This window comes from Diuraphis noxia, unplaced genomic scaffold, assembly GCF_037042655.1.
Source record: "Diuraphis noxia isolate RWA-SAM2 unplaced genomic scaffold, SU_Dnox_SAM2 contig0001, whole genome shotgun sequence".
In the NCBI taxonomy this organism is placed as follows: Eukaryota; Metazoa; Arthropoda; class Insecta; order Hemiptera; family Aphididae; genus Diuraphis; species Diuraphis noxia.
In genome coordinates this window covers 15,773,560-15,788,279 of record NW_028301711.1, presented here as the reverse complement: position 1 = coordinate 15,788,279, position 14,720 = coordinate 15,773,560, and the positions used below count along the sequence as shown (strand labels likewise).

Here is a 14,720-nt window from a genome sequence, read left to right as displayed (position 1 = left end):
CAACACTTTCAACTACACAAACATATTTAAAATGTTGCTTTTTACGGATGCCTCCTACAAAATCAACTAAAATAAATGTGCTTGGAAGGACAAGTGACCATTGTGGTTGTTGATACTCAACTTCTTCTGCATCAATATCAAATGGAGTATCATTCACATCATGTAAGTCTGATGAAAAGCATTTTTCTTCTTACTAATATGTATTTTGTTGTTGCCATTTCTGGTTTCTGGTTGTTCTGCCATTTCATATTTTTTAGATTGTACTTCTTCTAACCTTTCTAAAACTTCTAAAGTTGTTAGCACTTCTCCATAGGTGGCTAATTTCAATTTTGGAACTGGTTCTTTATTTGGGACAAATTCAATGGTTTTTCTTTCAACTTATTAAGTTGGTTGGAAAATAGGCTCACTATATTTTATTACTCAAATTATCCAAAGTAGGTTGTTGATCTATGTTATATGTAATGAGTTCATTTGATGTATTTATTATGCTGTCGATATCTTGTTGATTTTGAACATATGATGTTAATTGATTAGTAAGAATTTTACTGAAAGAAGTCGATTGAGAATTCAAATTTTTTAACTTGCGGTAGTAGTTCTGAATTTATGTTTGATCTATGTTCTTAATTCTACAAATAATGTTCGGGATCTATTGGGTCAAAATAACTTTCTGGAAATTTAGATTTATCAATTGGAAATAAACCTGTAGAAATAAATCCAGATTTTAGGTTTTCACATTTCATTGAATTTGACCATAATGTTCCAGGTATTTCTGAAAACTTGCCTTTTGTAAGCCTACCTATACCTTTACCAATTTGTTGACTGTTGTTTGACAAACCTAATCAACAGCTATTCCACTCTGTTTTCAGAAGTCCGAAAACATACTAATCCAATGGCTGCAATCTGTCAGTTAAATGGCTTGGAAACTTAACTAAGACTATCTTATTTATGTATTATAGATACGCTCCGGGGGATGATGTTTTCATTGTGTGCTCGCACGCGTCTATTTATGTGTGCGTACTAGTATAGTATATTATTCACCACCCCTGTAATATAGTGAACCATATGTATTATAAGTATACGCTCCGGGGGGTGATGTATTCATTGTGTGCTCGCACGCGTCTGTTAATGTGTGTGTACTAATATTATATTATATAATTTGCCGTCCCCAACGGCCACCTCTGGTGACGGCGAGGCGGCGGCTTTTGTGTGTAACTACTTAGTTCCACCCCATTAATCTAATGGCCGATTTGTTATTTCGATTGCAGATCAGTTAGGTTAGGTTACAGCTGATTTGTCTCCCGTTTTACAAAAAGGTCAATTTTCAAACAGCTACTGTTTTACAAATACATTTATGCCAAAACGGAAAAGAATTTAAAAATATTTTTTTTTTAATCGCTTAACTAATTTTCATGCATCGATATACTGATCATTTAAATTTTAATTATTTTAAAATTATTTAACTGTGCCGCACTCTTCCATTGACTATAAGCGATAAGTTATTTTTTACTATTACAGCTATTACTATTACTATTATCTATATTATATTTAAAAATCAATGAAAAAACAAATTAAAGTAATTTAAATACCATGTTATAATAATTAAGATATATTTTTATACAGCAAATGTCAAATATTAGTTGTATTGTTAAAATTGTCTGTAAAAAATAATTTTGATTTTATATTTTTTAGATTTTTTGGTTACGGTATGAACTATTTATGAGAATTTTTGTTTTAAATTTTCAATTCATAATTATAAAAACTGAGCATTTTATAATTTTGTTAATTACAAAGATTGATAATTTTCGAGATTTTAATCAATTTTTTTTCTAAATTTGAACATTAAATGGTTATAAAAAAATTGTGATTACTGATTTTTAATATTTTTCATCTGCCTTTGAAACAATATATTAGGAGCCTTCTATTAAATTTTTAAGAATTTTTACCCGACAAATAATTATAGAAAAAAAACCACAACAATTGGAAACTGAAAATGTCTGCAAAAAGTTCTTGAGCTCTTGAGACAAATCAAAATATTTCGAAAAATATGATTGGTGTAAAATATAAATTCATATTCACTTACAGTATGTTACATACAGGGGCGGATCCAGGAATGTTTTACGGAGGGGGCGCAAAATTGTATTTATACTTACGACTAAGCTGCCTGCATTGTAACATAATACGTAAAAGCAACAACAATATTATGTTGGCCCTTAGCCTTCAGGAATTTATATTAATTTTATAAAATAAAAAAATTGAATCAAAAAAAATTTTCAAGTAATTATTTTTAAGTACTTGAAATATAAGGTATACTAAGAAAAATAAACAACAATAGTCTACAAAACAATCGTTTTTTTTATTAATAATTAAGTATTTTTATAACACAAAATCGATTTTTCTTTTTTTTTCTTAAGAAAATCTATTTATTATATTTTCTATGTTATTTTCATTGTCAATATTAATGTCTTTATGGATATACATAAGTGCTAATCCAGTTAATCGTTTATATATTATATTATCTTTATCTTTATAATGTTTTTAAAGTTTTTTTTCCCCCAGAGGCAATATAATGGTCGACGACGGAAAGTCATACAGATAATTATATTGATTTATAATTAGTTATCGACGACAACAATCTACTCGGTAACAGATAAAGTTCAAGCTATACAATTACAATATACGTATATACACGTTGTTATTGATTTATTAATCATATTTTATTTTCATGATATTATTATAAGAAATAACCATTATAATATGTATTGGTACTTCGGAAATTGTTTATAGTTTATTATTGACGGCGATCGATGATGGAACGCAATTTAGCTATACCTAACATAGTAACACACACACTGACACACTAGTCACTACTTCACCCCCCTCCCCCGTCACCCCCTTGGATCCGCGCCTGGTTACATACATGCGTAGTTAAATATATACTACTGTCAAAATCGGGGTGGATTCAAATTTATTTAACCGAAAGAGCGAAGTATATTTTTATAAAATAAAATAAAGTGTCTAATATAGGTAGTTATGTTGAATAGTTTTGCACCTATCCGTACCTAGGCTTTTAAAATACTAGTTGATCTTCGTACACTTCGTTTCCCGTTAACAATTCTAAATCTATATGATTCAAAATTTATGTTAAATTCGTTGTTTAATACCCGGCTAATCATGTTCAAAACTTCTCGTGATGAATTCCCATGGATTCACCATAGCTTAATTTCCTTTAAAGATTTGTAACACAGTCATATACAATACGGGACTAAAACTATATTCAAGCATAATAATTTCTCCCATTTTTAGCTTTGTAAAGGTGAAACAATTTTTAAAATTGGTATCTAATAACAAATTACTAATTTCTTATTCGAACTACCAATTGATCTTATTTTTGGAGACATAACTGCATACTGAGTGCATAGAAATAGCGTTATTATAACAAAAAAACTAACAAAAAACACAAAATATAAATAAAATCTTTTAACGCCATAAACGCAAATGAAATGGAAACAAATAATAACAAATTCAGGAATAATAATAGTTTTTTTAGCACTTATTACTATTATTATTGAAACTAATGGTTACCATCTATAAGCAAAACTGTCCATAGTAAATCTTAAAATGTCTGTTTGAGCACCAGCTCTTGGGTTGGACCTATCATTTTTTTGCTGTCCATATGTCAGTGGCGTATTTGAGCCTTCACCTAGGGGGGGGCGATATTAAGAGGAGTAAACCACCCCCACCAATTATAAACATTTTTAACGGGATGTTAAATCAGTTGCAAGTCGCAAGTGTACGAATAACGATTGTATGGCGAACAGGCGAACGGAATGGAACAGTCGAACAGACACAACACATTTTCATAAATATCATAATTAATTATTTCATAGATGAGTATCAGATAAGTTATCAGTTTATCACAATGACGAAATCACCCATCGTCACCATTTAGGTAACCATTTCGACAGGTGACGTTCCGTTCCATCATTCGTTTGGCACGACTACGTCACCCAGTCCTCTGGCCAAATGTTCCATCTTTGCGTATCATAGAGCAATCACTAATCAGTAATCCGATTTATCCGATATAATAATATGTATTATCAGTTGACAGTTATCAAAAAAATTTCTCATCCAAAAAATATTATTTATTTATTAATTAAAATATTTAGATACACTTATAAGTTCAACAATCATAAAATATTATTTTCAAAGATCTCTCGGGGGGGGGGGGGGATCGCCCCTATCGCCCCCCCCCCCTCAAATACGCCACTGCCATATGTGATATGTGGATATGTCTAATATAATATCTCTTTTCCAAATTTTGTCAACAGACAGAAATCCATTTTTATTATATAGAGAGATATAAATAGGTAGATTATATTAACAGATCTAATATTATTATATAATTTAAAGCTGACCCGGATAACTATTATAATGTATTATCCTTCCCAGAGACGTAAGCAATTCTAGACCAACTAAAATAACTATTAATGTAATAAGTACAAAGAAGAAATATGTGAAAACAATTCATAAATTCTAACAAACAGATTCACTTTTATCCACTTTAAGTGTAAGAGGAACCAGAGAAATCAAGTTAATACCTAATTACATTTTAATAATAACTATCTAAAGAAATATGTCATAGTTAATAACTACATAACTTGTGAATATATTTAAATACCTAATTAACTTAGTAGTAATTAAAAAGGTGAAAATGAAATTTATTAAATTTATTAACTTGGTTAAATAGATAAATTAAGTTACACTAACACTATTTTTAATGCATACACTAAGCTAAGGACAGCAATCGTATTTTCATCTTTGGTACATTATTATATGTTGGTACATTATTATTATATTATTTACAAACAAAATATTCTACAACTTTAAACCAATTTAACCTATTTATCATTGTAAATATAAATTTTTATTTTTATTTTTTCAATATTTACCAGCTTATTTTTGTTTAAATTATCATTTAGACTGTATGAAAAAAAATTAAATCTTCCAACTATTTAGAAACTGTTTATATAAATCAGTATGCATTAAAGGCTTTAAGAATGCTTATATATTTGCCTTTATTACCAAGAGTAAGGATTTTTGCTCATTAAAGTATAATATGCTACTTATTATAATGTTCCAATGTCAAATATTTTTTACTATTACCAAAGGTAATTTAATCCTAGAAAAATTAAATATAATTAAACCGATTAAAATTAAAAAATTAAACTACTTACTATTTTATTTTTTATTCTATTTACAGCTATTGGATAATACTTGTTGTCGTAAATATTTTATCAGTGAATAACATTCCAAGAAGGATAAATAATAACCTTGAATGTTTCCATATACTTCAGGGTACCAATTTTCTGTTAAATATCCAAATTTATGGGTTTTCCTTGGTTAGGTTTTTTCCAATGTTATTATTTTACATAATAATCTAAAATACTTACACCGTTACACCTTAGATAACTAATAATTAGTTACTCAATTCTACACAATTATATTTTTGTCCTACTGATTGATAAGTCAATTTCTCTTTTATTATTTTTTTATTAGAATTGTTTTTCTGTAATTTACATATATATTGACCAACTGGTAAATTTCTAAAGAAATAATAATAATAATAGTACCCAATAATAAATAATAATTGCATTTTCTACATCAATAACACAGTATAAATTGACCTAAATCAGAAGTAAGTTCTTATTCAATCAATAATAATATAATAATGTTGATTTTAATTACCAGATAAAATGTGTTAACTGAGTGTAAAATACTTACAATACTATGGTTACTCATCTAGGGGATGGTCCACAACCTACAAAAAATTTAAAAACAAAATATATCTTGAATTCAAAATGCATCAAACAAGCGACTGAACACCGTGAAGCTGGTATATTGCGTGTTTGGCAATTTCTACTAAAGTTCTCTCACTATAGTACAAATTATGATTGTAGACGTAAACGTCTAACTAATATATAATCATATACGTCATCAATCTCGATTGTTGTCAACGATAAATGTTTATAATAATTGATAATATTAATATTTAGTCCTAATTAATTGGTAATAATAACTAATAAAACTTGAAATATATTTAAACTATAAAGTATCATTTTATAGTCAATAATAGAAGATATAAGCAAATACGCTTTTGCTTAACAGCTGTATACAGCTATAATACTGGTAGGTAGGTACCATCTAACCGTTTTGATCAACATCGACAATAATAAACTGTTTCCTGAAGAAAAACATTTAATATAAATCAACGAAAACTGATATTGCACTATTATTTAATATTTAACCACGATAACATGGAATTTTTAGATAACAAGGATTACAAATAGAAAAAAGTTAAAAATTATAAGAATCAAAAAAAGTATTCAATAGAAAAAAAAAGTAGGTAATTGAATACTTTTACACAATTAATTCATTGATTAAATACTCTAAAACAGTTAAATAAATACAGTGCAAGAATCAATTATCTACATATAAAATATTAATAAATTAATAAAATACTAGTAATTATTTTCTTATTAATTTTGTTTCACACTAAACATTTTTTTTCCTATTGGATTTGAAATGTATAACATACATTTTTAATGGTTTTCAGATGATTACAAATTTATAAGAACAATTAATTCTATGTTCATTTCAAGCTTAGCATAAATGCTATCATTAAAAAAATTTAAATTTCTCATTCAACTTAAAATTATGAAAAGGCAATATTGATTAGAATAAAAATTAAACTATATTAGTGTATTATTAATAACTAACTATTCCTACTTAATATAAATTGAACAATGAATCTATTGATTGATTTATTGTAATCAGTTCCTTATTATTTAAATAATAATAATGAAATCGAACAAAATCATTCACGGTATAAATGCAATACGTAGAATTAGTAAATGCACAGAACTTACATTTTAAAAGCTATTATAGACATGTCAAATTTATATTTTTTACTATATTATAATATATTTATTTGCTTTTCGATAATTGTCTTTTCATTCTTTAAAAAGATATTTGTCTTTTACTTTTCTCGCATTTATATTTAAAACGAGTTCCTATTACAATCAAAAATGTAAATAAAATTATATAAAATGTATACAATATAGGTAGGTATTTACATACTGAAAAAAAAAAAAAAATAATTTCGATCGCAAATTTACTAAAAATGAATGATAAGGTACGACCACAGTCTTACAAAAGGTGATAGTCTTAAATCTAGGGTATATTATAAATAATTATATAATAAGTTACGTAATATAGAGATAGGTAGCTATAAATATAGAGACTTTTCCTTTTTGTAAATTTTTGTTAATTATAAATGATTAAAAAAATAATAATAATAATAATATTATTACTCAGAACTCAATCTAATTAGCTCGTTTGATTTTTTTGAACTCAATTTACTGAGCCCCAATATTCACCTAATTATTTGGGACTTGGTTTATAACTCTCGATCTATAATAACTTCAGGTATAGGTAGGCCTAGAGTTTTACATTTGAGAATTTAGTGGGGAAAATTATTGTACAAATGATCATGGAAAATATTTATTATTATTTAAAGGAAAAGTTAAACATCTGATTATCATTTTATTCAATTTACTCAAAAATCTAAAAAAACATATTAATTATCTTAAGATAAGACTATAAGGGGATACGCCTCATTCGCATACAATGTCTTTAGGTATATTACAAAATTTACAATATTTTTAAACAGTTTCAAAATAAAATATCATAAAAGAATTAAAAAAAGTAAAGAATTTTCTTAGTTTTCTATTTCATAATTAATAGGTCAATACGCTTTATAAACAAAGCATACTATTACTATACAACATTGAAAATGTTGAATACAAATAATCTATGTCCAACGTTTGTCGTATATTCGTGAGATGGCAGAAAACTCATACGGGTGAGACGTACCCAAAAACAATTTTGACTAAATATTTACATTTCTTTTAATTTTTAATCATAAAATTGTACACAATTATATGTTTTATATTAAATTATTAATTATTACACAAACCATATTATTTAATTAAAAAATTAAAATTAAATGGATGCAATGGATATATATTTTGTAAGATTTATTATTTTTATCAATGTCTATTATATATCAATTCAGAATTAATTAAATAAATAAATAATTTTTTATGTAAAAATTAAAAATATTCAATTTATTCTCTAACCAAGTGTTCTTTGTACCAAAAACGGGCTTTAAAGTCGTCCGAACAAGTCAAAAACGCTGCTGAATTTGGAGAATGCACTATTGAACGAATAGGTCCATTATGGCCTGCAAAATAATTCATAATAAAAATATTTAAATAAAATAAATGCATTTGGCAAAATTAATTACCTAGTGATAAAAGTTGCTGCCGATAGGCATTCCGTGAATTCCACGTGCACAAAGTTGAAGTGACTTCATCTGGATACATTACATACTCCTCAGTATGGTTAAACAATGCTTGTGTACGGTGTTCTTGTTTTCCTATTCAAAAACATTTATTATTTAAACAATTGTAATGAAAACAAACACTAGTTTACCAATTGTTCCAGCTCCAGTATATACAATCAGACATCTACTAGTAGATAACTCCCAAAGTTTCACTATAGAATCTTTGCCTGCCGATAAGATGTACTACAAACGATAAAAGAAAATTTTTTAATATTACTACCTATGTTTATAAAAATAAAATCATTAATATTTTCACCTTTCCGTTTCTTGAAAATGTCACAGAACACACTTGACTACCATCGTGTGCTTTTTCAATTGTGTTAACACATTTATTAGACACAGCATCCCACAATTTAATTGAACCATCTCGACTAGATGACACAAAGTACTTGGAACCAAGTTCAAACCTAATACATCATAATAAACAATACATTTACAAATAATTAAATAAGAATAACACGTAAGATAATTGTTTATATACTTTATTGATGTAATAGGACCAGTATGTTGATGACTAGGAATTGAACTAACATAACATTGAACCGTATTTATATCATAGAGCCTAATGACTGGGCTATTGGTCCCTATTACCATATGGTCTCCAAATGGATGAAAACTTATACATGTTATCGGTTCAACATCCTGTAATAATGTTACGTACGGTTAAAATAATTTTAGAACAATTACATTTGGATTTAATATTTTACGTTTATTGTCTTGAAAGCTTTGTTCACAGTTGTTTTAGAATAATCAAAAAATTTAACAAGACAATCTCGAGAGCCTGAAGCCAAAATTGGCTTGTTGGGGTGAAACTCCAAACAGGTCACTTCTGCCAAATGATCATACAAAGTCCGAATAAATGGATGCTCCTGTCTTTCTTGATCATCAGTTCTATCGATATCATATGTTTTAGTCACCATTCTTTCAACATCCAAAATCTATAAATGTTATTTTAATAAATTATCACAGTTTATGTAGTAAAATATAATTACTTTTATTGATGAATCACAGCTTCCTGTTGCGATTAACTGTCCATTAGGACTAAATGCACCAGCCCTGCAGGCTCCATTGTGGAATGTTACATAAACAGTTTCATAAAGCGATGGTTCAGGAGCAGTACAAATAACATTTGTCTCAAATTCCAAGTCTAGTCAAATCAAGTAAAACATTAAGTACACAAATGTATGAGATCATATAAACCAGTAAACATACCAATGCCCTCCCCAATTAACGATTGCTGAATTGGATTTAAATTTATTTCTTGGTGGGATTCTTCTCGTCTATCGGTTACGTGTTGTAAACCTATTGTCACTAGACTCATGAGTCGAGCGGATGGACAACATGGTGGATTAGCGTTTACTTTGGCTGATAGGCTATTTGCAATTGTGGAATAACCATCATAAAAGAGTTGACTAAAAAAAAAAACAAAAAAAGTAGTTTAAATAAAAATTCTATAATTTCTATAGTTTAAAATTTACTAGGATTGATATGTCTTTACCTTATGATGATTCTGTATAAATTATTTCTATTCTTAATACACTTTTCAGGTTTGGCATTATTCACTCCACTCATCATGTTAAATGTCTATTGAACTCAATTTTTTTATTTAAATTAACTGTTCAAGTATATTTTTTAGATGATTCTATAGTGTAACACATTAGAAGTATAATATAGCAAGTCATAAACATGTATCCTAACCTAAGATAACATTATCGCCTTTGAAGTTTTGTATATTATGAACACTGGTTGCCAACAGACTGTATAACTACAATAACAGGCTGTCCAACCTTGTAGTATATTATGTACACGGAGTACCAACGGACTATATAACTACAGCAACAGACTGCACAACCGTGTAGTAGTCTAGTCCTTGACGTAGGCGTGTCTAGACCTTTGACGCAGAGGGTGCAACCTGCTGCGTACCCAAGGGGCTAATGGACCCTAGTCCCCTTTTTTGAAACATTTTTCTTTATTCATAGTGCCACTTGAAATCGCAGAGGGTGCAGTTGCATACCCAGCACCCTCCGTGGACACGCCTATGATCCTTGATAATGCGTTAATATTTTTTTGTCCATATTATAAAGTTATAATAGAGGCTTTGAATATTATGGGGTTATACTTATACTCAATATTGTTTTTTGGAAAGTCAGGTTATCGATGATACTTGATAAGTTCCAATTAATTTTATTATTCAATTATATAATTACATATAAATATGAATACCTCACGATTTTAATACCTGTTTTATTATCATAATTTCTGCTTTCAATGTACCTAACCTTTCAAATTAAATAATAATTACAAATTTTTAACATTTATTAAATATTACTTCAGTAGTTCAGTATATTTTTAATATTACATTTGGATTTATTTAATATTCCAATATACATTTTACATATATAATTAAATATTATATTTTATTTATTAAGTATAAATTATAAATTAAATGTTATATATAAATATAAATTATCTAGTTTTTTATCTTTTAATCATAATTATGTTTATAGTATCAATAAGGTACTTTTAATTAAATGTAATGTTAGGTATTCGAAGTGTTTATAATGTGAAATTTCCGTTGAAAATAAAATACATTGAATCAATGAACTGAGAAAAATAAAATATTAATTATAAATATTGCATTTTAAACATGCAATATTATTATTATTATTTTGTTATGTTAATTAAATGTCAAATTTTAAAATGTATTAAATTTTTAATTTTCTCTTAAACTGAAATATTTACTTATGACTATAAAACATTTTAGTTACAGCGGTAAAAAATGAAATATTTAATATAATATATTTAATTATTTTTTAATTTTAAATGTAGAAGATATTATTGTCTCTTTTATCTCTTATAAATCTTTCATCGTCATTGAATTGCATTTGAGTTTTTGATCCAATGAAAGTAATACGCCCTCATACTGATAACGCCGAACCCAAAAGAGGTAAATGCAAGTCTGGTAGTATACTCGAAAAATTTCAGGTACATTAATAATGTTCATTGTTTTCAGATATTATTCTTAATCTTGAATTCATACAAGTACTATATTCACAGGGACATGAAAATAAATATTAAACGTCAAATTAATTAATTTACATTAAAAAAAAAAAATGTGTGTAGATTTCAAAATAGCTATTTATTTTATTTTTACTAATAATGAACAAATTTTATTTATTATTTTATATTTGAAAATACACATTTTGCTTTACTTTGTATCCATAGTTTTTTTTTTTTTAATTAGTAATTTGGATTGTAATTTTTTGGTTGTGGTACAATTATAAGAGTAACAACTAACGAGCCAAATTATGTGGATAAACAAATGGAATTCTATTTTACATGAATTTGAACCATAGTACCCATGGAAATAACATTTTACGAACCACTGCATGGTTTTCTCCTTCTACACTCGAATTCGTGATGACACTACGGGTACGAATGTGGTACAATATAATATAATATATATCATCGGTTTGGAATTTCTTTTGTACACAACATGACGGTCTCCGACCGTATTGTATATAGATATATATAATATATTATACATAGCTATATAGGTATCGGCGAGGGTGGTTGGAATACAATATTATATACATATCTGAACGTGTTGTTTGTTGGTTATGTTAAATATATATATGTATAAAATAGTAGCTGCAGATCCATTCCAACGGCGGTCGAAGGTCGAAAGGGACTTGTTTATTACATTATTGTATACTGCCATAGTCGATGGACATCTTCGATAATCTTTAAACATAAAAATACACAAATATACGCATATATATAATTTTATAATAACAACACGCTTATACATATTATATACGTCATACGTGACCGACTGTTATAATAAACGTTCGGGACAGTGACATAGCGTAAGCGCATCACACACTATAAAAATTGAAAAAAATATTTTCTTTATTATTGCACTGTATTTTATAGTATAGCTTTTAATGGATTACCTTCATAAGATTATGGAGATTAATTAATTCGCAACACAAATATACTAGTTATTAGGATATGTTAAATTATACTACCTTATTTATAGTACCCCTACAAGGCTTACAATATATTACCTGTCAATGGTGAATATCGGGCGAGGCTTCACTTACCTACATACAGCTGAATATATTTTGAATTTAAAACAATAAATATTTTATGTTTAAGATATTTATGTACATAAAGTTATAAATACAAATAATACAATTTATATCATTACATAGAAAGTAAAAAAAAATAAAAAATAAATAGAAATCCTAAACCTTTTTAAAATACAAATTGTATTATATTAATTAACTTTTGTAAAATGAATCAAAAAAGTTGTAACTTTGATCTCTTTAAATTTTGATTGAAATTTTAACCATTCAAATGGTTCATTGGATTATTATTTAATAATGTATAACTAATTTAAAAAGCTATCATAAAAATATAGGCATGTAAAAATTAATGAATTAATTATTAATCATTTTTATTATAGTTATTGATTAAATTTTATGACTGATTGATGTTGTTAAATCAATATACTGTATACATAATTAGGTTAGGTATAAAATGAGTAAAAATAAATAATTATACATATATTTATAAATAATTTTGAATAACTAAGTTATTTTTCAGTCATTTACCTATTAATACTTATTAATATAAAATACCTATTTACCATTTAAATAATGGTCTTTAAAATATTTATAATAAATATAATTGTTTATTGTTTTATTGAAAAAAATAATTAAAAAAACCATTGTAAAAACAAAAAAGTTATGAAAAATACCTTCCTATATAAATTAATCATATTTGGAAATGATTATACTGAGGACGAATTATTTCTTTTAAAATAAGCGATGTGATGGAAAATGTAAATTATAAAAAGCGGATAGATTACATCTTACCATAATTTTCCATCCCCACTTCAACCACTGTGTCAATTATATACGTTAAAGATTACATACGTATTTAAATAGATTTTATATTTCTTATAGATGGCATTATGGATGAGAAAATATAGAAAGGTTTCCTATAGATTTGGGGCATTATTCCATCACAAAATAAACAATTGTCACCTGATAAGACCTAAATTCTTAATAAAATGTCTGTAGACTGTGAAAAATTTTGTACTAATATTGAACTGTAAATTTAAAAAGTGTTTTATTCACATTTAAAAACATATTGTTTACATTTTTTTTTAATGTTATCCCTTAAATGAGTTAAATGTATATATTGTATTCTATTTTCTATCAGACACCATCTTTAAAATTGAAATTTGTATAACAATACGTATTAGAGGAGTAGATTTATTGTATTTAATATTATTGTAATGATACTAATGATAGGTAATATAACATTATAAATTATAATTCATTATAATATGTAGGAAATGTAATATTACAAATACGCCTATTAATATAAAAACAATTTGAATTCTATACAGTTAGCTGTGGTTTTCTTAATATGGATAAATGTTTAATTAAATAACCTTCAATTTCTATAAGTTACATAATTGTTGATGAAAATAAAAAACTTAAAACTACTGTCGGAAATTAAAAGGAAATTTAATCTAACCAAATCGATTTTTTTATATGGTTGTAATTCAAAAAATAATCACTGTAAATACTTGAAATTTTCACCAAATGTTTATGTTAGTGTTATAATATATATTATATATACAGTTTAATTTTCAAAAATGTTTGACTTTTTTGAGTTATTTTTTAGACCACTGAAATTTTCAATTTTGATGAGAATTTCTTTGAAAAGTCGGTAAAAAATTTTGGATGACCAAAAAACTTTAAAATGTAATACAAGGTTCCTTATGAGTTGTTCTTATTGTAGCTAAATAAAATTAAAAATCTTTGGTCACAATTTTTTTATAAGCGTTTATAGTTCAAATTTTTACGAAATCTGTTGAAAACGCGATAATTTGAAAGTAATTTTGAAGTTGAAAAATCATAAAATTTTTTGTGTTTATAACTAAGGATTACAAATACAACACTAAGTTTTCCATAAGTTTTCCTTCAAGTAGTTATATAGAAAACTCGAAGCATCATTATAGGAAAAATTTTAAGTGCGTTTGAATTTTAAATTTTTTTCGAAATAGCGTAACGATAACGATTTATCCTGAAACGATTTTAAATATTTGTTATTATTCAAAAAGTATAAGTCGTAGATACTTGAAAATTTTATCAGTTATTTAGATTGACATTTTCTTTACATGATTTAATTTTTAAAATATTTTGACTTTTTTCGAGATATTTATAGACAACTGAAA

At 26.4% G+C, this 14,720-nt stretch overlaps 1 protein-coding gene across 1 annotated transcript; it reads right to left on the bottom strand.

Annotated features, from left to right (window-relative positions):
• Window positions 1–8,113: 8,113 nt before the first annotated feature.
• On the bottom strand, window positions 8,114–9,803 carry LOC107167530 (cleavage stimulation factor subunit 1-like). The gene is made up of 8 exons (XM_015516623.2): window positions 9,677–9,803; window positions 9,457–9,611; window positions 9,172–9,402; window positions 8,946–9,106; window positions 8,721–8,871; window positions 8,554–8,647; window positions 8,366–8,497; window positions 8,114–8,302 (listed from the first exon to the last, which is right to left on the bottom strand). The coding sequence occupies exons 1-8, from the start codon at window positions 9,783–9,785 to the stop codon at window positions 8,187–8,189; spliced, it is 1,149 nt and encodes a 382-aa protein (XP_015372109.2). The 5' UTR covers window positions 9,786–9,803; the 3' UTR covers window positions 8,114–8,186.
• Window positions 9,804–14,720: the final 4,917 nt, after the last annotated feature.

Bases quoted from the DNA above. Each gene is read 5' to 3' on its own strand.
- LOC107167530 (XM_015516623.2), bottom strand. From the start codon at position 9,785: ATGAGTCTAGTGACAATAGGTTTACAACACGTAACCGATAGACGAGAA. The intron at 9,403-9,456 runs GTAATTATATTT...TAACATTTATAG, and splicing joins GCTGTGATTCATCAATAAAA to ATTTTGGATGTTGAAAGAAT. The intron at 8,648-8,720 runs GTGAAAATATTA...TATCGTTTGTAG, and splicing joins CATTTTCAAGAAACGGAAAG to TACATCTTATCGGCAGGCAA.